Source organism: Apteryx mantelli, chromosome 1, assembly GCF_036417845.1.
Source record: "Apteryx mantelli isolate bAptMan1 chromosome 1, bAptMan1.hap1, whole genome shotgun sequence".
Classification (NCBI taxonomy): Eukaryota; Metazoa; Chordata; class Aves; order Apterygiformes; family Apterygidae; genus Apteryx; species Apteryx mantelli.
Window position 1 is genome coordinate 4,429,724 of NC_089978.1, and position 19,844 is coordinate 4,449,567.

General features: G+C 40.6%; 1 protein-coding gene and 1 long non-coding RNA gene across 5 annotated transcripts; one reads left to right on the forward strand and one right to left on the reverse strand.

Moving 5' to 3' along the window:
• Positions 1–1,501: 1,501 nt before the first annotated feature.
• THAP12 (THAP domain containing 12) lies at positions 1,502–15,090 on the reverse strand. Of its 4 annotated transcripts, XM_067310401.1 has the most exons (7): positions 13,130–13,363; positions 12,146–12,291; positions 7,760–7,888; positions 7,461–7,581; positions 5,710–5,817; positions 4,659–4,695; positions 1,502–4,373 (listed from the first exon to the last, which is right to left on the reverse strand). In XM_067310401.1, the coding sequence occupies exons 4-7, from the start codon at positions 7,473–7,475 to the stop codon at positions 2,425–2,427; spliced, it is 2,109 nt and encodes a 702-aa protein (XP_067166502.1). In that variant the 5' UTR covers positions 7,476–7,581; positions 7,760–7,888; positions 12,146–12,291; positions 13,130–13,363; the 3' UTR covers positions 1,502–2,424. The 4 variants fall into 4 exon arrangements, with proteins under 4 accessions (XP_067166502.1, XP_067166615.1, XP_067166570.1 ...); XM_067310514.1 differs by lacking the exons at positions 12,146–12,291; positions 13,130–13,363 and adding an exon at positions 14,957–15,034; XM_067310469.1 differs by lacking the exon at positions 12,146–12,291.
• LOC136994201 (uncharacterized) lies at positions 14,645–18,491 on the forward strand. The gene is made up of 2 exons (XR_010886329.1): positions 14,645–14,738; positions 16,141–18,491. It is a non-coding gene; the product is annotated as an uncharacterized lncRNA (long non-coding RNA).
• The last annotated feature ends 1,353 nt before the right edge of the window (positions 18,492–19,844 follow it).

Sequence of the window (19,844 nt, forward strand, 5' to 3'; positions counted from 1 at the left end):
AATCTAAGCATCCCTGTGAAAGGTAATGCAACGATAAAGAAGCGAACAAGGCACTTGGGAGCCAGTTAATTAAAAAAGCCAGCCACAACTGTACGTCTCAGCTGAGCTCCAGAACTATGACTTGTGACTATGCGCTTAAGCCTGGATTCATCCAATCTGATTTCATCCACTTAAGTGCAATACCTGTATTAGCAGACTAGCAGTTCTGTGTTGTCTCTGTGTAAACCAGTGAAGAAAAGTAGACAAGCTTGAACTGTCCTTTGGTGGTACCTGTCTCTCTTCCCTAGATAGCAAAGGGATCTACAGCAACTAGGCTCTTAGTTATGATCGATCAGAGCTCAGTGACAGAAATTAGATGAGATCAGTCTGGTTCACAGTACACTAAAACCCCCTACGGAAATAACCTTGCCTGCTGCCACAAAAGTTAGAGAGTTCAACCAGTTTGTTACCCAGTCATGACTTTATCTCTCAGAAGAATCTAAAAATCTTTTTTCCCTCAAAAAAAAAAAAAAAAAAATCTGACCTCTGCATAGAGGATTGAGACATGGTTCACAACCTCAGCGGTCACGACCATCACATACTGCTGTTCGGCAGGGGAACTCGCAGACAGTCCCAGGATGGGAAAGGATTTTTATTTCCTTTATTAATATTGTAATTGAAATGTTCTTTTAAAAGTGAAGGAAATTTTCTGTGTGAAATCTAAATAAAAATATATTGATAGCAATTTTTAAAAGACTAATATAATTTTGGCTATTTTCATATATTCGGGGGGGGGGAAGCTATTAGCTAAAATAGTTTTTACTGGGTGAGGCAGCAATTGAATTAATGTGGATCAGTGACAGTATCATTTAAGAAAGCATGCCAGAAAGTACATACAAGTAGCAGTGGAAGAAAAGACAGTAAGTTTATCAATAATTTTTTACTGCTTCAATGTAAATAAAAGCTCCTGAAAACATTTCTTAAAATGAACATAGTCATTTTAACATCTAGGCTTTTTATAACTAAGTTTTTTTTTTTCCCCCAATTTATTCCTGTTGTTTGATGGTATTAAAACACTTTAAGAATTGTATGTGTCATAATCTCTATAATCATTCAGTTTTCAGTTGCTGGGGATCCTTCCCACTACAACTGTAAGCAAAAGTACACAAAATGACAACTGTAAATAAGTTACAAAATTGGCATGCATCAGGATAGCTGCAAAAACTGGCAACATTTTAACCATCTCAAATTTAATGCATTTCCACTTGTCAGTGCTTCAGTTAAACAAAACTTCCACAATTAAGAGCACTGTATTTAAAGTTATCTCAAAATACTTTAAAAAAAACATCAGCAGAGCATACAGATCAGAAGTGCTATTACACAAAGTTTCCTGTGCCTTAAGACAATGCCACTCACTAGAACTGCAGAAACAATGGAGAAAAAATAGCCAAAACTAAAGGTACTTACAAAAGAACACACATTCTCAAAGAGGCACTGCTTTGCTAATAAATTCAATACTATGTAAAAAACAAATTCACATTTTATTTTAAATTGCAATAAACTGTACAAAATGTTTTATTTTTGCCAAAAATAACAGCAATATTTTCAATCTTACTTCTAGACAAACAACAAACTCTTCTTTGTAATCTTTCCTGGGTGAGTTTACAAATAAACAATAAGATGCACAATTTTGTATCAGAGACAGGATAGAACAAACAGATTTAAATGACATGGAATAAATTTAATTTTTAGTGTCTTCTAGGAATTTCAGTATTCCTGCCATACCTGTTAAAAACCTAAAGGAAAAAAAAAAACAGTTGTGTGTCTCACACAAAGGAATGTAAACAGTCATCAAGTGATTAAAGAGGCTGAGTCTTCCAATGAAACCTTATCGTACCTCTAAACCATTAAATTTTACTTTTTATAGAGAACAGTCCACAGCACGAGGATCGTGCAACAGCTGAATCCACTCTCCAAAATGCCAATATATGCCAGTTAAAGATTTTTTTTTTAAGTTTTCAAAAAGAGGAAAATTCTAAGCAACTAGACTGAAACGGATTATACTCTCCTTTTAACATTGTGAGTTTTTTCTTATCCTTATTCATGAGTGAATATGTAACAGCCCCATCAGATCTACAATCACCACAACGTACTTTTTCCAAGATGCAACAATGTAAACGAGCACCTAATTAAGTCAATCAGATGGAGAAAGCACCATCTTTGCCAAGAGCACAGGTTTATTTTCAGGCTTGTTTTTGTTCACATAATATATTTAATGCAGATGAAACAAAACATAACTTGGGTCACTGACCACTGCTTCTTCAATCTGAGACCTAAAATGGAAATACCATTGCAGTGATTTTTGTGACTTCACAGCTTTTTCTCTCAACCTTGAAGTTTAACTAGGAAAAAGCTGTTTCAACAGACTGGTTAGAGCTTAAAAAATTAAGCATCTTCTGTTACTTCGGAGTTATTTGAGGGAAGAAAGTCTTCCTGAAATTCCACTTTATCTGGATAGAGTTTAATGTAGGTGTCCACCATTAAATCTAAGTCATGTTTTATATCAAAGTTTATGTTGAGCAGAGCTAGGTTGCTTGACCTTTGTTCTGTCAAGGTGTTTTTCAGGTATGCCTTTAAGCGCTTTCGTCCTACTTCGTATTTCTCGTTCTCCACCTTCATCACTGGAAGGATGCACAAGACTTTGAGCAATGCATATACATTAGGGAAAAATTTTATGTCAGGCAAATGAAGTGCTTCATAAATAGTAGCTGGAAGCTCAATGTCTTTTCCTCTGTGCTTCCACTTGATTCTCCAACAATGAAGCTCAGCAGAAAGCGTGTCCGGATTAGGCAAGTCATTTTTGTACATATCAGCATGATGCTCTTCAGATGTATTGAATTTGAGCTGCCCCATGACTGAGGGCACTAATGATAAACATTTGAGAGCTTTTAAATGTTGTTCTGAGAATATATCTTTTAATTCTTGAATAATGTGCTCCACTGCGGGGACACTAAGGATTTCCTTGTAGTAATTTTCTGAAGTTACCTCAGAGTCCAAGTTACCCTGTTGTGCCCTGCGAAATTTTCCAGGAAGTTTAATTTGTACATCCAGTTTTGTAGCCAAATTTGTTGCTTCCTCAAACCAAAATTCATGGTAAACTTCAATATTTTCCATCACTTCATTCAGAGAATGCAACACTGCCGTTAAGCTGCTAGCTGCAAAGAACACATCTGATGTTTGTCCTTGGAGATTTTTTCCGAATGCTCTTGTAAAAGATAGAATGTTTTTCAGAATTACAATAGTGACAATGAAGTCAAAATCTGTTAACGCACTTGAAAGCACAAATGCTCGACCAGCAATAAAGTTGCTCCACCGGACAGACGAGTCACTGCTAACACCGTCCAAACACAGTACCAATGCTTGCATCAGGTCCACTAAAACCTCAAAAGCATCATGTCTGCCTGTCCACTGGGAACGGCAGATCTCCTTCAGCTCATTACCTTTCTCCTCATTGTTCTGAAAAAGAACAGAAATTGTATTGTCCAGTTCTACTAGTAATTGTGGAGACTGATTAAAAAGACAGCAGACTTCTTCGATTGTTCCTAGTGCAATGGAAACACCAACAACGGGGATGGATTTTGCCAGCCATACATTTAAGGCACAAGAGGAACACAGCGTATACACAGCTTGTGGATACTTTTCCAAGAGTCTTGTAGCTACAACTTTCATTTTAGAAGCAAACCCACTGGAGACGATGTAGGCTTGACCTCGACAGTACTCCATGTTTAGACCCCATTTTTCAGTAATAGTTGTGTGGAATTTAACAGCTAAAATTTCAGGATCAGCCTCATAAGGCAAAAACCCTATGAATTCCTCTCTTAGATTATGAGACTCATCAACAAATCTTACCAAAACTGGCAAATGTTCTTCTCCTGCTATATCTACTACTTCATCAGTAACAATAGAAAAGAAGTGCGAGTCTCTTACTTCCCTCAGTGTTTCTTCTCTAACGCAGCTTTCACAGATCTCAAGCATTTGCTTCTGCTGAGTTTTTGAACAATACTCAAGATTTACTGCAGTCATCTCAAATCGTTTCCTCAGAACTTCATCTCCAGCATTTATTCTATATTCCAGCAGAGCCTGAAAGTTATCTGAAGTGAAAATACCTTCTGGAAGCTCATCAACATTATGGCCATCCAAGGGAATATTTTGTTTACCCATTAGGATCAAAATTTCAAACAAAGATTTAAGGTAATCTTTGTTTTCTCTTTCTTCAAGCGTTAAGGGAACAGCTTCCTCCTCTTGTTCTTCTCTTCCTTCCTCTGAAACAGTATTCTGCGCATTGCTTTCATTCAATTCTTGAGTTGCCTGTTCCCGTTCAAAAGCTTCATCAACTACAAAACATAAAATACTGTAAGTATAAGAGTACACGTGAGTAAAACATAACATTTGCTTTCCCCTGCTATTCCCATAGCCTTTTAAGTTACTGGAGTCCAGACAATAATGTTTCCAGTTTAAAAGTGAATGAGTATTTCAGAGAGAGTTTAGACTGGCTGTTTAAATCAAGCAGCAATTCAGCTAGCCTCACAATATACAGGTAAGCTTACAGTTAGCGTTCTGCATTACCCTATCTGCTTTTAAATAACTCTTTGATGAGCCCAAATATTTTGCTCACTTACTCTTTTGCTGCTTCAGTGTTCTTATTTCATCTTCACTCTTAAAGAAAGAAAAAATTATATTTATGATAATGCCTACCATGTGACCTTAAAATATTAAAACACATCAAGATCAGATACTAATATTATAGATGAGGCCATTTTAAAAGTGTTAATACTTATCAAAAAGTGCTAGAAGGTGCAAAAGAAGGAGTTTCTTCAGATAGTTTATTGCTGTCATGACATACATATCTACTATGTCAGAATAGTTTGCTCCTACTGCTAAGGTTCCTATACTTATACCAGGAGTTATTCAATCTATATTTAACAATTGTTAGTAAATCAGTTTTAAGGAAGAATTCTGTTTTGATATGGATATGCACCTAGTCAGACAGAACTGTCTTTTACTCTACTTTCTAAGTTTTGGTTAATAAACAGACTTATCAAACTTATGAAGGAATACCTAGAATTCATCTCTATTTTTTAACATATAAACAGACCTCAGTAGTTGAATTCTTCTTAATTTTCACTTAAATCTCTACAGAGACCTATAGACACTCTTTTCTGCAAATGATACAAAAGAGCCATTGACAAATCACAATTCCACAAGGAACTGCTTGATCTTGGTTTTATGCATGGATCATCTTTTTAGAACAAGCAGCTAAAAAAACCCACCCCGAATGGCTGCAGACTTCAGAAGTGAAACAAGTGCACTGAAGATGCAATCCATATGTAGCCAATTTCAACGTACCATCTATAAGCTGTATCCAGTTAGTGCTGTAATAACACATAAAAGGAAGCTGTACACTGTCTTTGGAAGACAGTATCAGCTCTGGACCAAAACAACTCATTTTCCAGATAATTTCATCAAGCTTTCCTTAGTATATAAAAGTTATATTAGCATAGTATTTAGATATTTAACTTAGAATCAACAAAAAGATACCAGGATAGGTAGCAGAGAAACTAAAAACTAAACATGCTAAATATTATTATTTGACACATTTATATAAAATTTCATCTGAACTTTCTTTGCATGTTTAAACAATAAAGACAAATTCTTAAATTAAAAACTTACCAGTTCTTTTATTCTTTTTCTATGTCTGCTGTGGGGATTGTTCAGATGACTTGTAAGATCAAATATAGTTGGCACAGCATTATCCCTTAAAACTGTTCTGTAAGGACTCTGTAAGAAGATAGACATCTAGATTAGAGATTTCTCTGGGAAGTTCTCACTGCACGAATACAAAAAACCCAGAATGAATTTCAGAAGCCATGTACTCTTTTTCTAACTGTTTATGTTTTCATTTTTGCATTTTACTTGACAGTAAAGATAGACTGCATTTGTCTTTTTCCTTTAGTATTTTTACTTTCTGATAGTTCAGAACAAACAAAATGCTACACTACGCAATTCACATTTCAGGCATATCAAGAGAAAACTGAAAATAAGAAGACAAATACCCCCAAAAAAGCATAACTACTTTTCCCCTTTATCTTCATATCACATATCCCTGATATAATAATTTTAATTTACCTTAATATTATCATTTCTTTAAATAATCCTTCTGGATAAAGGATACCCATACGTCAGAAAGGAAACCTTTTGTTACTATTGTGCTTTGTTTTTCATCATTTATTTCACAATTCTAGAAAAAAATTTGTAAATATTTTCATAATGAAAATGTTCAACTACTTCTTTATGTAGATTTATGAATTTCCACACCCAGCTACCGTGGAAGACCATACTGAATGAAAAGTTATCTATCAAATCAGTAGCAGGAAGAAAAGAATTCTTCTAGATGTTCGTGTAAATGTCTTTAGCAGTTAGATAAAATTTTTTTAAGTAAAGTTTCATATTTGAATATATTGTAAACTTATGTTGTCTAAGCTGTATAGGTTCCATTAAGCACCTAATTCTACCTGATCATATTTATGCATGTCATTAGCCTGAAGTGCACTTTAAGTAAACTAAGTTTCATAAAACTCCATTTCAGATTCCGAATTGCTTTCACTGTTTTGTTTTTGTTTGCTTGTTTCTGGGATGTTGGATACTCATAGACCCTGTCATGTGTAATGTCACCAAGAGCTCAAATTCTGACCTGCATTTTAAATTATCCTACGTAACTGAAGGACCAAATGTACATATATATCAGAGTGGAACTTAGCCTACAAATTAAAACTTGATACAAAGACCAAATCAATGTTCTCCTACTGTTACAGAAGCTGTTAAAATCAGCACCATCTTGTTAATGAGAAGAACTGAAAACTATGTATTTCATTAACAGGAAGCAGTGACATGATTTTAGCTGGATAAAATACAGCAGGAACCAAAAGCTTGACAGATGTAAAGAATGTTTAAAGCTTTTGGCCACAACAGAGTGTAACTGAACTCAAATCATGCCATGTACACACTTCAGTAACAGCACATTAATGATTTTAAATAATTAGAGGTATACAAACTTACACTTTTACACTCAATATATTTATATAATGTTGTAATATCCAATGAGAGTAAACAAAATGAGCATTGGTTCATGTGAGGAAAGAACTGCAATGAAGGCCAGAGCTCCATAAACATATTAAACCAGAAGAAGCAGCTCAGCTTTTCTCTTCCCCAACTGCTCATTTCCACCTCATCCCTTCTGCCAACACAAACATCCGCGAGTCTGCGTGGTGCCTGGACCATGATAATGATCTCAGTGAAACTAAGAGATTAATTTTCCCAGAGAACAGTTACTCAAGGCATTAAAGATTAAAATGTAACTTCCTGATTAAAACTGTTAATCACATCTTGCAAAATGCAATAAACAAGTATTTGGTTTTACTTACACTTCTACATATCATAGAAGTCTCAAAATGTTTAGCACACAGTCTGTAGTGCTTGTTGAGTTGATCTGGAGTTTTATCTTCTAAATCTGCCCTTCGACAGTTCTCTACCCATCTTTGACATCTGCATGTAAACAAAAGAATTAGCTAGTTTTAAGTTTAAACAAAATTCACAAGATTATTCACAATTCGTGGGCAGCGAGCACCTGTCCTTTATGCAAGGCTAGGGAAAGTTGTGTACACATTCCATTATAAAGTCCTACAAAATCATTTTAAAAATTTGGTTTTCTCTTTTTACTCACTATTTAACACCACTCCAGAAAATTTATGTCCAAATCTTTCCCATAGTTCTTATGTTCCTGCCTCTGTCTCACATATACACAGGCACGTAATGCAGTTGCTCATGAAAGCTGACCTGCTGACATTAAATTCTTAAAAAAAAAGGTAAAAAAAAGACAAAGAGATGAGCTTGTAGACTAGATAAATTCATAAAATTTTTCAAGACAGCTATGAAAATGGTTAACTTGTCTCTGCCTCCCTTCAAAATACAGTATTTTTCTTATTTATTCTGATAATCAGGAAGTTTAGAGCAGATTTTTGAAAGGTGAAATAAAAAACCAAACAGCAGCTGTTCTACAGACGGCTCACAGATTTGAAGTAAGTTTTCATCAGATGTATATTTTTTACAACATTTATTTCTGCTTCAAATTAGTTTTCTGAGATATAACACAAAGCTAAAGAAACACTTCCCCTATTCATAGGGTTCCTTTTAGATATGTAAGCTAACATTTCCTCTGGTGACTAGAACATTTCCAATAATTTATGTAAATGTATTAATCAGCTTGTATTTCCCCCAATGGGGTCTCTGCAATCATGTTCTTACCATGAATTTTTGAGCCAGGACTTGCACAGACTGATTCTGCACAGCTACTCAAGTAAAACTCATCTGCTATTTCATTTGTGCAGTAAATGTGTGTGTGTGTGTGTGTGTGTGTGTGTGTGTGTGTGTATACACACATATATAAAAGATTGCAGCAGCCATTAATACCTCAGTATTTAAAGGTCAAAAAAAGTCATTTCTTTCCTGCAAATAGAATTCTCTGAAGGAGTATTATTTTAATATACATACATATACCCTGTGGCATCACAAAGCTACCAGGTCATGACAGCACATAACTAAACAGACAGTTGAAAACATACAATACAGATGACTAAAAACCTTCGCACGAACAAGATTAATGACTTGTTCATTATCCTAACCATATAAAGTGGTTAAACAAACTCCCACTACCCCTAGGCTAAGTCCCTACCTAAACAAACTCAAGAAGACCAGAGAAAACTAGACCATAAAGAGTTATGATACTATTGCAATAATTCTACAGCCATAATGGGAAGGAACTTTCACTATATTCTCAGTGATTTATTTTACTTCACTGACTAATCTGACACATCAATTCTCTATGTATTTTTCAACATGAACTCAAATTTCTCATATTTTAGATTGAGGTTTTTTTTTTAATTGGTACATGTTGGCAATGCCCACAATGTTCTAGGCACCTACTCAGAGAAGTTATATAAAGTCTGTTACTTCAGTAGGGCGTAGAGTGGGGAGATCTCCCCATAACCTGATCATGGCTGAAATAAAAGGAAAGGACAAAAATTATTGGGTCCACTTAAAAACCAAAAGGCTTTAAATCTTTTCTTATTCCTGAAGTAAAAAGCAGAAGCTTCCTTACCAAAGAAACTGCTAGAAGTTATGAGAAAGCAATTTGATTATTATTTTTCTTTCTCCTTCTCCTACGAGTAATAGTTGTGTGTTTGTAGGCAAAAATAATAGCGACAGTTCAACAATTTAGGGATGAACACTGTCCAGATGTTTTGGTGGGCAACCCAAATAAGGAAATCCACAGGTCTGAGTGGATTCACAGTAACCTGTATTTTAACTGAGGGTGAGAGGGCAACTTCAAAGGTGAAAGGGGGAACCTTGGATTCTGATCTCTGCCGGCTGGATCAGCTGTGCATTTTAGCTAATTTTTAGTTAATGTAAAATATAACTGTGGCGGGAAGTACCATAAAAAGGGGATCATTTCTAATAGACTGTTCTCATAGATGTACACATAGTATCCTTAATATTAGTTAAATAATTTTTTTTTCTTGCTCAGTCTTGTGGCACCATAGATCATGTACTCTTACCTATATAGTGGAATCGCTTCAACAAGAGAAGAGTATTCTCCCTGCAGCCTTGCCAAACCAAATGATATAAACAGTCTTTTTACACGGGAGACCCTTAACATGCAACTTATATTGAATCTGGCTGTCACGCTTTCCTGAGTGGGTGCTCTGATTATTAGATACCTGAACAAAGGTAATCACATTGGGCTGTCATAGAGGTCGATCAGCCTCCTTAGAGTCAATGGAGAGGGCTTCGGGCCAGAGGGGTGTCCAGAACAAGAGCTTAACCGTAGCAGATCTTACCTGCCACCCTCCACTGACTCAAGGAAGCTGAGGACTGCCACAAAGCAAAGTCAGAGCTCCTCACATTAAGATAACTCCTGGCCACCATACAGGAACAAATTGTGGCAGTGATGGCGTGTTTCGCACACACACCAGAACTGGCACACAGTTGTCAAGAACAAACAAAATCAGCCTGAACTGCTTCACTTCAGATGCTGTTGCCATCCAGAGAACAAGTTAAATAGATAGTAGTCACGGCTAGGGACCAGAGCAGTCTGTAGTAAGTGATGGCAGAAGACATGAGGAACTCTACAGAGGAGTTTAGGTCAGGAAATTAGCCTTGCAAAGGTAAAGCTAACCACCAAATATCCGTCTCCCTTTCTGACTTCTCTGGTTATGCAAAAGCATCTGCAGCTGCTGTCTTTTGTGCTGAAGTCGATGCCGTCAGCCTGCATTAGGCAGGACCCGAGCACACGATCTGAGCGAAGCCCCTGAGGGCCTCGGCACGCAGAGCCCTAGTTGGGGGATCCCGGGCAGGCACCGGCACCAGCTCCTCACCCGGCAGGAGCAGCAGTTCTGTAACGGGAGCTCTGCACATCTAGGAAACTTTACTGGCAAACTTTACATCACTGGATGCAAACAGGCAAACTCCTAAACTACGTCAGAATGCAGCACCTCAGTCTCGCTGCGAGTTTGGCCCCAAAACACATGCTCTGAGGAACCAGAAATGGAAGAACAAAGGGAAAAGGGGGTCAGGCTCCCCAAACTACTCAATATAGCTGCGCTTGGTATTATCCAAGCAGCAATTTAGAAGATTTTAGCATAAAAGCTGCAAATTTTTATACTTAATTTTAAGTATTCAGCTCACACACACTGCATACTGTTTTGTAAGTGCTTTAGTTGCAAAATATTTGGCACAACATAAAATCCACTTCAACACAACATTTTTCACCAGTGCTTTAGTTATCACTTTTTAGGTTTTAAGGAGGTTTTCTTCAGTCACAAACTTAATATTATTATTTCCAGAGATTTGCTGACATCTCATGGAAACCTGAAAGGCATTTTTATTTAGGTTCAGGTATAATTCCAATCGTTTATTTTACCTCAGTGCTGTTCAACTACAGTAGAATAGCATCTCTGCTGCTTAAAAAGTATTTTGTCCCAAATACTCAAACCTCACCTTAACTCAAACTGTCATGAACAAGAGTCAGAAGCACGGATAGATCTTACTGTGCAGATCTCTGCCTAGACCATGTAAAATTATTAAAATGAACATCCCTGTTTGGGAAACAGAGGCTACTTATTTACATTCATGTTCGATGTGAAAAAACTATGCACCATCCATTAACCACAATCAGTTCTTCTTCAAAGCCTCATCATTTCACCCCTTCTAATATTCTCAGATAGAGAAAGTAAATGAAGTTTGTCTCAAATAACTGGTTAGCTCTCAGACTCATTAATGCTCTAAAGATCAGTTTTCGAATGTCTAGCTGAAACTGCTTAGCACTGAGTTGGGAAAAAGTAAGGATAATTATTCAGTTAACGTGGAAAAAAATCGAAAGGACATAGCTAACAGAGACAATTTACCTGGGACTATGTATTTCCTATCAATGATTTTTTTTAAAACAAAGTTTATTTTTAAAGATGTGCTCTGTTGTGCCCTGTCTTCTCACTGCAAGATCCCAAGAGCAAATAGACACATTTTTGGCATGAAGTACTTTGCTCACCGTGCCAGTCTGACCTACAACGGTAACAGGGTTCTGTGACAGCATGCAGTACTGGAAGGTTGTACAAGCAACACATTGCCTGTCATTTACCAGTTGCAGAGCACTGCTGTACTTCAAATAGGAAAATAAATCACTAACATCCTATAGTCTACAAAGTCATAAAGGTTACAGTGATCTATCAATCTTTAAATACTAAGAGTTACTAAAATAGAACATATGATCAGTTTAGGACACTTTTATATAGGTTTAAATGGGAAAGGTACGAGATATTAAGGAAAAAGAAAATATGCAGAACACTGACAGAGCAAAAGGGGTGCCAGGAAGTCTTTGTCATTGAAATTAATGGTTTAGGTATAGCTTATCCTTCCTTTGTACAGTGTAAATGGCCAAGTGGTCCTTCAAGGTAAATTTTAGCACTATTTTCTCCGATTCTCTTACAGGAGCATTAATCTGAATTACTTCATTGGGATTATGCAAAACATGAAAACAGAAAGCATGTCTACTTACACCAGTGCTATTGTGGAATATAAACTGGCATATACTTCTTAAACCATGTGACCGATCAACTTTTATGGACATTTCTTTTGCCAACAGTCTATATTGTTCAACTTTTTGTAGCTGACATGCATCGTTTTTTCACAAGGTCTTTAACACTAAGTTTTCACAAAGAATGATAGTATTATAATTCTGAAATACAATAAAACAATACAAATCTTAAAAAATAGTGGCAGTTGTTTGGTTAACTGCATATTTTTAGATGCATTTCTGTAGTGCTAACATTGAAAACCATTCATTCAAAATGTCTTTCGGTAGGAAAAGATATATAAACTGAAGGGTCTATCTTCTTCACATATAAACTGTCATGTGTGTATTAACCATGTTTGCTCAACTTCACATGACTCAGGTGTTGCAACAAGAACTCCTAAGAAATTAAGACTGAAGTTCAGACAGCACCAAATCTCTTCAGTCCTACGCAATCTGCAGCCACTCCTTTGGCTGTGCAAGAACCTGCAGCTTGCAAAGGACAGAGGGTTGAAAGAGGCAACGCTAGGAGTGAATCACACAGATGGTAAGAGCAGGCAATCAACTACTTTGATTACAGTTTTCATTTAATTCATAACTATATCTAATGTGGGCTAAACTACAAAACCTTGCAGTGTATGACCACTGGAAAGAGGTTTGATAATCACAGTTTTAACGTAAAGCACTGTATTCACTCAGGAAAGTGTGAAAACATATCCGAAAAAAGTTTTAAGAATAGGCTAGTATCAATATGAGATTTTTCTGCCTTATTTTGAAAACACTTGGGGACTATTTTCCCAGAAAAAACTATGTACCCACAGTTCCCTTGGGCTTTCAATTTTTCTAAAAATCAGGTGAAGCTGCCTCAAGGAAACAAGCAGGGAGCAGGTATCCGATCACTGAAAATTTCAGTCTTAATTATCTACTGTCAAGAAAGGGATAACTGACACCGCTCTGGGCAGCACACACCTTCCAAACCCAAGAGAAGCGAGCGAAGTCAAATTATTTTGGAGAGCAGTATCCAGGCTTACAGGGGAGCATCTGCACCCGTGAATTAATGTGGGCAGCACGGGGGTTTCTATGTCTAAGTGCACTGCTTTTACTGCTGCTAGTATTTTCCGCAATTCCATAAAACATTCCTGCCGGCTACACCAGCTCCTACGGACTATCATCACGACCACATGCCCAGTGCCACCCCACAGCTCTCAGGGCCACACGTCCCTCCCCGTCCATTGCCGCCCTACACATCCTACAGACACGTGTCCCCCATCACCACCCCACACCTCTCAGGTCCACACTCCCCCCATCACGGCCTCACACGTCCTACAGACACATGCCCCCCCCATCACCACCCCACACCTCGCACGACCAAGCATGCCCCCCATCACTGCCCCATGGACACATGGCCCATCACGGCCCCAAACCTCTCAGGACCATGTGTCCCCCATCACAGCCCCACATCTCTCAGGACCATGTGCCCCCCATCACGGCCCCCCCCATCCTACAGACATGCGCCCCCCCCCCATCACGGCCCCACATCTCTCAGAACCATGTGCCCCCCATCACAGCCCCACACATCCTACAAACATGCGCGCCCCCCCCCCCATCACAGCCCCACATTTCTCAGGGCCACATGCCACCCCCGTTACGGCCCCACACATCCTACAAACATGCATTCCCCCATCACGGCCCCACACCTCTCAGGGTCACACTCCCCCCATCACGGCCCCACACGTCCTACAGACACACGCTCTCCCATCACCACCCCACACCTTGCACGACCAAGCACGTCCCCCATCACTGCCCCATGGACACAGGCCCCATCACGGCCCCACACCTCTCAGGGCCGCAGGCCCCCCATCACCGCCCCACATGTCCTACAGACATGCGCCCCCCCCCATCACGGCCCCACATCTCTCAGGGCCACATGCCACCCCCATTACGGCCCCACACATCCTACAAACACGCGTTCACCCATCACGGCCCCACACCTCTCAGGGCCACGCGCCCCCTCATCACAGTCCCACACGTCCTACAGACATGCCCCCCCCCCATCAGGGCCCCATATCTCTCAGGGCCACGCGCCCACCCCCATCACGGCCCCACACATCCTACAGACACGCGCCCCCCCCCATCGCCGCCCCACACCTCTCAGGGCCCCCAAGACGGACCCACACGTCCTACAGACATGCGCCCCCCCCCATCGCGGTCCCATACTGCTCACGGCCACGCGCCCCCCATCGCCGCCCCCACCCCGCGCTCCCCACAGCCGCGCTGCCCCCCCGCCCCGCCCCCAACCGTCAATCACCCCCCCCCCCCCGCGGCAGACGCGCGCGCTCCTCACGCGCCCCCGCCCTCCCCCCCGGGGGGCAGCGGCCGGGGCGGCGCATGCGCAGGCGTCCGCCCGCCTCCCCGCCGCTGGCCGGAGGGTCCCGCGGAGCCCCGCCCCCCCGGCGGCGGCGCCACAGCGCGCGCGGCCTCCTTGAGGAGGGGAGCCGGCAGCTCCGGGCGGCCGCGGCCCCCTCGCGCCCGCCTCCACGGCCCAGCCCGCGCCGCGTCGCACCGCCCCGCCGCCTAGGTGAGGAGGCGCGGGGGAAAGGGGGAGGGAGGCGGCTCCGCGCTGGGCTGCCTCCTCCGGCGGAGCGCAGCGCATCGCCCCAGGCTGGCGGGCCCTGAGGAGAGCGGCGAGGCCGGGCGCTCGCCGCCCGCGTCCCGCCGCCCGCCCAGCCCGCCCCCCCTCCTCGGCGCGGGTGCTGTCCCAGGGGCGGCGCTGCCTGTGCTCGGCTGGGGTCTCACCTGACCGGGTCCCGGGGGAAGCGGAAGAAGGCCAGGTCGGACTGGGTGCTCTTGCGGGTGCAGTTGGGGGCCGCGCAGAAGTTCGGCATGGTCCCCCGGATTGGAGCCTCTGCCCCTTTAAATCCGCGGGCCGGAGGGAGGGGGGGGTGTGTATGTGGGGTGGAGGAGGAGGACGGGGGGGGAGGGAGGGAGGAGGGGGGTAGGGGGGGGAAGCGGCTCTACACTGCTGTGAGCGGCCGGGAGGATTCACCGCCACCCTCCGCCGGGACAAGAGCCGCCTCCTTCCCACAATGCATCCCTCCCGGCGGCCCTCGCGCGCCGGGCAGTTGGAGAGTGCCCATGCGCCGCGCGGCGGCCGGAGGACCCGGATGTGCGGCGCGCACGCGGCCTGGGCGCCCCGGAGCGGGCGGCGCCTCCCGCCTCTCGCTGCCGCGCGAGTGGGGCCCGCCGGCGCCTTTGCGCCTGCGCGTGGGGGAAGGGGCGCTGCGGGCGGCGCGCATGCGCGGGGGCGGGGGCCGGGGCCGGGCCGGCGTGTTTCCCTCGGGGTGTCCCCATACCCCGGGGGGGGGGGGGGGGCGGCACATAAACCTCTAATGAATGGCCCAGGCTAATCTGAACCTCATCAATTTCCATTAAGAACTTGCTGGGCTCAAGGAAGAAAAAGAGCCAACTCTGATCTGTAGCATCACTGTGGAAGAATGGGGGGGGGGAACAAAACTTCTATTTCATTCTGTACCGAGAAAACGGAATAAGGAAGTTAAGTGCTATATCCTGAAGCTTAGCTTGCCAAAACAAATGTTAAAATGTGTTTCTTGAGTTGTTACAGCTGTACTATATGTGGGGGTGTCAGTCACCAGTGGACAGTCATCCTGGTGATTCCTGTTGTTATGGTTGTTTCTAGTTCCTTGAATTGTATTTTACAGCCTGTGTCAGCCTGGATGATTGTTTGCATTTAACTAATTCTGAAGCCTTAAAGAGTCGTGTAGTTAGAAATCAAGTAAAATATCTGTGTTTCATATATGAACTACTCATAAATGAACTACTGAGCAAAAATACAAATAATACAGGCTATATGAATAATATTCTACATGTGTGTTATATTGAGTACGTTCAGTTTTAAAAATAAATTTTAGTTGTAGAATGAGGTCATAATCTTTTCTATATTTTTTTGTTTTGCATTTTAGGAAGACACCGTTAATCCACAACCCAGATAATGAGACAAACTAAGAGCTGACTATGAGTATTTTAAGCAATAAAGTAACCAAAACAGGAAGTACAGCTAGTAAGAAGACTTCATCAGTTCTCTCATAGGTAAAAACAAAGCAGAGGTCATTAAAAAAAAAAAAAGAAAAAAGAAACAGATGAAATAGAAAACTGGATAGCTGGAAGAAGAAAAATACTGATTCAACAACTGTGATCTACTGATGGTTTGAGGTAATAGAAGTAGGAACTATGAAATGTATAAATTCTGATGGCAGACAAGAATTGTTTTGGGTACTATAGTGCTGTAATGCTGTAGTGTAATAGTTCAGCTTTGATGTAAGTATCTATTACCTAACTCTTTAATGTCACATAAAAAGAATTCCAACAAGGAGATTTGCTGGGCATTTGGAAGCATAATCCAAATATATGAAATAGGCAAAGTATAAGTCTTTTCAAAAAGTGCATTATGTAAAATAAAACTTGTTTGATTCATTTTGGTTGACTTCTAAACTTTACAGCTTTTTTTGTTTGAGTAGGATAATGGTTGTCTTTTGCCTTGGCATCAAATGCCCTTTGAACTAGGAAACTCAGAGTGTGTCTCACTGGAATAATTTCAATTACATCAATTTATTTGGTGTTAATTCTCTGTCAGAATTCTAATTCAGGCATGTAGCTGTGTTTGTTCCTGTTTGTGGAGCATCTCTCTACCAGCCACTGGGTACCTTTCTGTCTGGTGAAGTCTTGTTACTGATTTTCTTGTTGCTGCAGAAGAGCTAATTTTTAGTGATGTAGTGAGCAGTGCATTTCCCATGTGGCTTGTATATTTAATTGCTGTGTTCACTTAGTGTATTTTAAATGCTAAATTTATATCCTTCACCATGCTCCATTTGTTTTTTCCTATTGTGATGGCACATAGCAGTCAAAAGCTGAGATTTTACTTGGTTTTCTGTGCATAGAACAGTTATCAGGTAGTATATGGCCCCTGTATTGTCTGTTGGATGATTCCTCCTGAACAATAAGGAATACTATCAATGAAATTCAAGCAGTCAGAGAGCCTCAATTATGCAGGTATAAGATTGAAGATCCCCTTTTTTTTTTTTTTTTTTTCCCCCCTGTCACGCCTTCTGATCTACCAAGAAAAGATAAACATAATTCAGAAGTGGTCTGGATCTTACAATGTAGATTGAGTAGCCAGCCTAAGGCAATGCTAAAAATTGGTTTAGCTGCACCTGCTAACTGCCCCCACTTCCCTGGGCAATCACCAACATTTGTATAGATATGCAGTGAATTGTGTAAGGGAGCTAATCAGATCAGAACTAACCATTTTTTTAAATAATACAGTCATGTTGTTTTTTGGTAAACTAATTTTAATGCAGATGACTTTGTCCTCTAGTTCTCTATGCAGATTGCACAAATGTTCATGCTGACCCAAGGGAATGCACAGAGGAAAGAGCAGGTTCTCTTTCAATTACAGTAATAGTTTATGAGCATGGCCAGATAATGTTAATATGAAGCTCCCTAAGTTTTGAGCTGCTAGATGAAATTAAAAAAGCACTTTTAAAACCTGTTTCAGCATGAAAATACACTCTTTCACCCTTAGTTAACGAGAAAATTATTTTGCCCAAGATTAAAATGTTTGCTTTCCCTCCAAATTGATTCACCAAACAAGAGAAACGTGCTGATACTCCTTCTTAGGATTCTGAACATGCAAAAGAAGATTATAATGATAATATTAAGAAGAAATTAACCATGGCACATATTTCTAAATTCTGGCCAAAGCTCCCTTTGATAGTGCATCATTTGAATCACTGTACATGCATGTTAAGGCAGTTATTTTCTAAATGTATAGGTATGCATGTGAGTTTTCCTACTGAAGTGAATAGAATAATTTATGCATGAAGTTAACTCATTTGGGCTTGCTTAACAGTGATTTTATTGAGAGACTAATTTTAAAGTGATAGCTATATGATGGAAAGAAAATTCACGTAATTATTTCCAAAAACCAACAGTGTTATATAGAAATGCGTTCTTTTTAAAGAAAATTAGTTTATATTGCTACTTAGTAAGAACTTCCAATAATTAGCTTCTGAAACTTGTAGTGTACAGAAATCAAACTTTTTTTTTCCAGCTGAGTAGCCTTTGAAATGCGCATATATAATCTGTATATTGGTAATTTTGTTTTTAAATAATCCCCCTAATTATTGAAGTGTTGTTCACAATATATTTCCAAATGTATCCATCCATGCTCCTTTCATATTGTGTGGGGTTTGTGTATTGTATTAAGTGTTGTATGGATGATCTGTGTCCACTGGATAAATTATTCTTAAAGGAATTGTGTGTCTGTGTTTTTTTTTTTTTTTTTTTTAATTGCTTTATTTCTGCACTGTGACTTTAAGGTCATCTGTATCTTAATCCCAGGATCACATAATAATGGTTGCAAAATAATCCCTTTAATGTACCCCTGGAAATGAACTGGTTGTCTCTTTCACAAGGTTTATTTTTCTGAACTTACTGTTTAAGCATAATCATATATTTATGCAGGTTTCCTGCTATTAAAAGTTGAAAGTTTATTTGCAAGACAGTATTTGAAGTCTAAAATACTTCAATGATTCACAACTGCTGTTACGTTATCTTTTGCAAGTCATACAGCCACACGGTTTTGGGGATGGCCTGTCTGTAAGAACTAAAAGGATATCAGATTAATCCTGTAGAGATGGCATGTCTGTATCCTTGCTCCTTTTGAGACACTGAAGTTTTCAATCACAGGATCAAAAAAAAAAAGATGCTTACTTCTAGGGGTTGCCCACAGTTCTGGAGAAGTGGAAGTCAAAAGTGGGGAATAACTAATTCTTGTATACTATACGAGGAAGGACCTCTGAGACTGTGTGCATGCTGGAGTATGCAGTACTGGTGACCAGCACGTGACCTACTCTAGCCGTAAGTTGGAATAACGCAGCGTGTGTCTTCGTCATGGTTTGCTTTTTGCAGATCAGTTTGCAATATACGCTTTATATAATGATGGTATTTAAGGGTCATCAGACCCGAATCCTGTGGTATTCTTCCTGTTTTACTGGGATCCTTTTTTTCATGGAAATTATGACCCTGATGCAAAGAATACTGATTTTTATAGGTTTTATATCAGGTTTTTGGTATGAGAGAATAAAGAAAGCCATTGGCTTTGCAGCACTGTGCTTTTATGTTATGGCACAGTTTGTGTCAGTCAGGGTCTGCCCACTCGCACAGTTTTGTGTACAGGCATAGCTCTTCAAGTGACCTATACTAAGCTATCTATACAAAGCTGCGTCTAAAGTTGTGAAGAGGTATTATTCTTTCTCAGACCCTCATTACTGAAGCTCATACTCCTTATCCATGTATTTATGAGTGCATGGAAATATCTATCAGTTTGACAAAGGTGGTGAGATTTAAGAGAAAACTGTGCACTCTGAAGCATGCCCCTGCTTGACTCTTCCAGGGAGAATACAGTGCGTGGCCTTGGTGTTTAGATAGTCCTGTAGTGCCGTTCTGCATTACCTGGTTTCTATGTTCTGGACTGTTAATACTTCCCTCTCTGCATAGGAAACAGCCTTCTAAATTATATGCAGCTGCTCTGTGCTCAGTCCTCACTTCCACCTGAGCTGCTGCAGTGTCTGAAGAGTTCAGCCAGCCAAAGAGGAGGATTGCAGCC

Bases quoted from the DNA above. Each gene is read 5' to 3' on its own strand.
- THAP12 (XM_067310343.1), bottom strand. From the start codon at position 15,045: ATGCCGAACTTCTGCGCGGCCCCCAACTGCACCCGCAAGAGCACCCAG. The intron at 7,582-14,956 runs GTGAGACCCCAG...GTTTACATGCAG, and splicing joins TTCCCCCGGGACCCGGTCAG to ATGTCAAAGATGGGTAGAGA. The intron at 5,818-7,460 runs GTAAGTAAAACC...ATCTTCTTACAG, and splicing joins CTTCTATGATATGTAGAAGT to AGTCCTTACAGAACAGTTTT.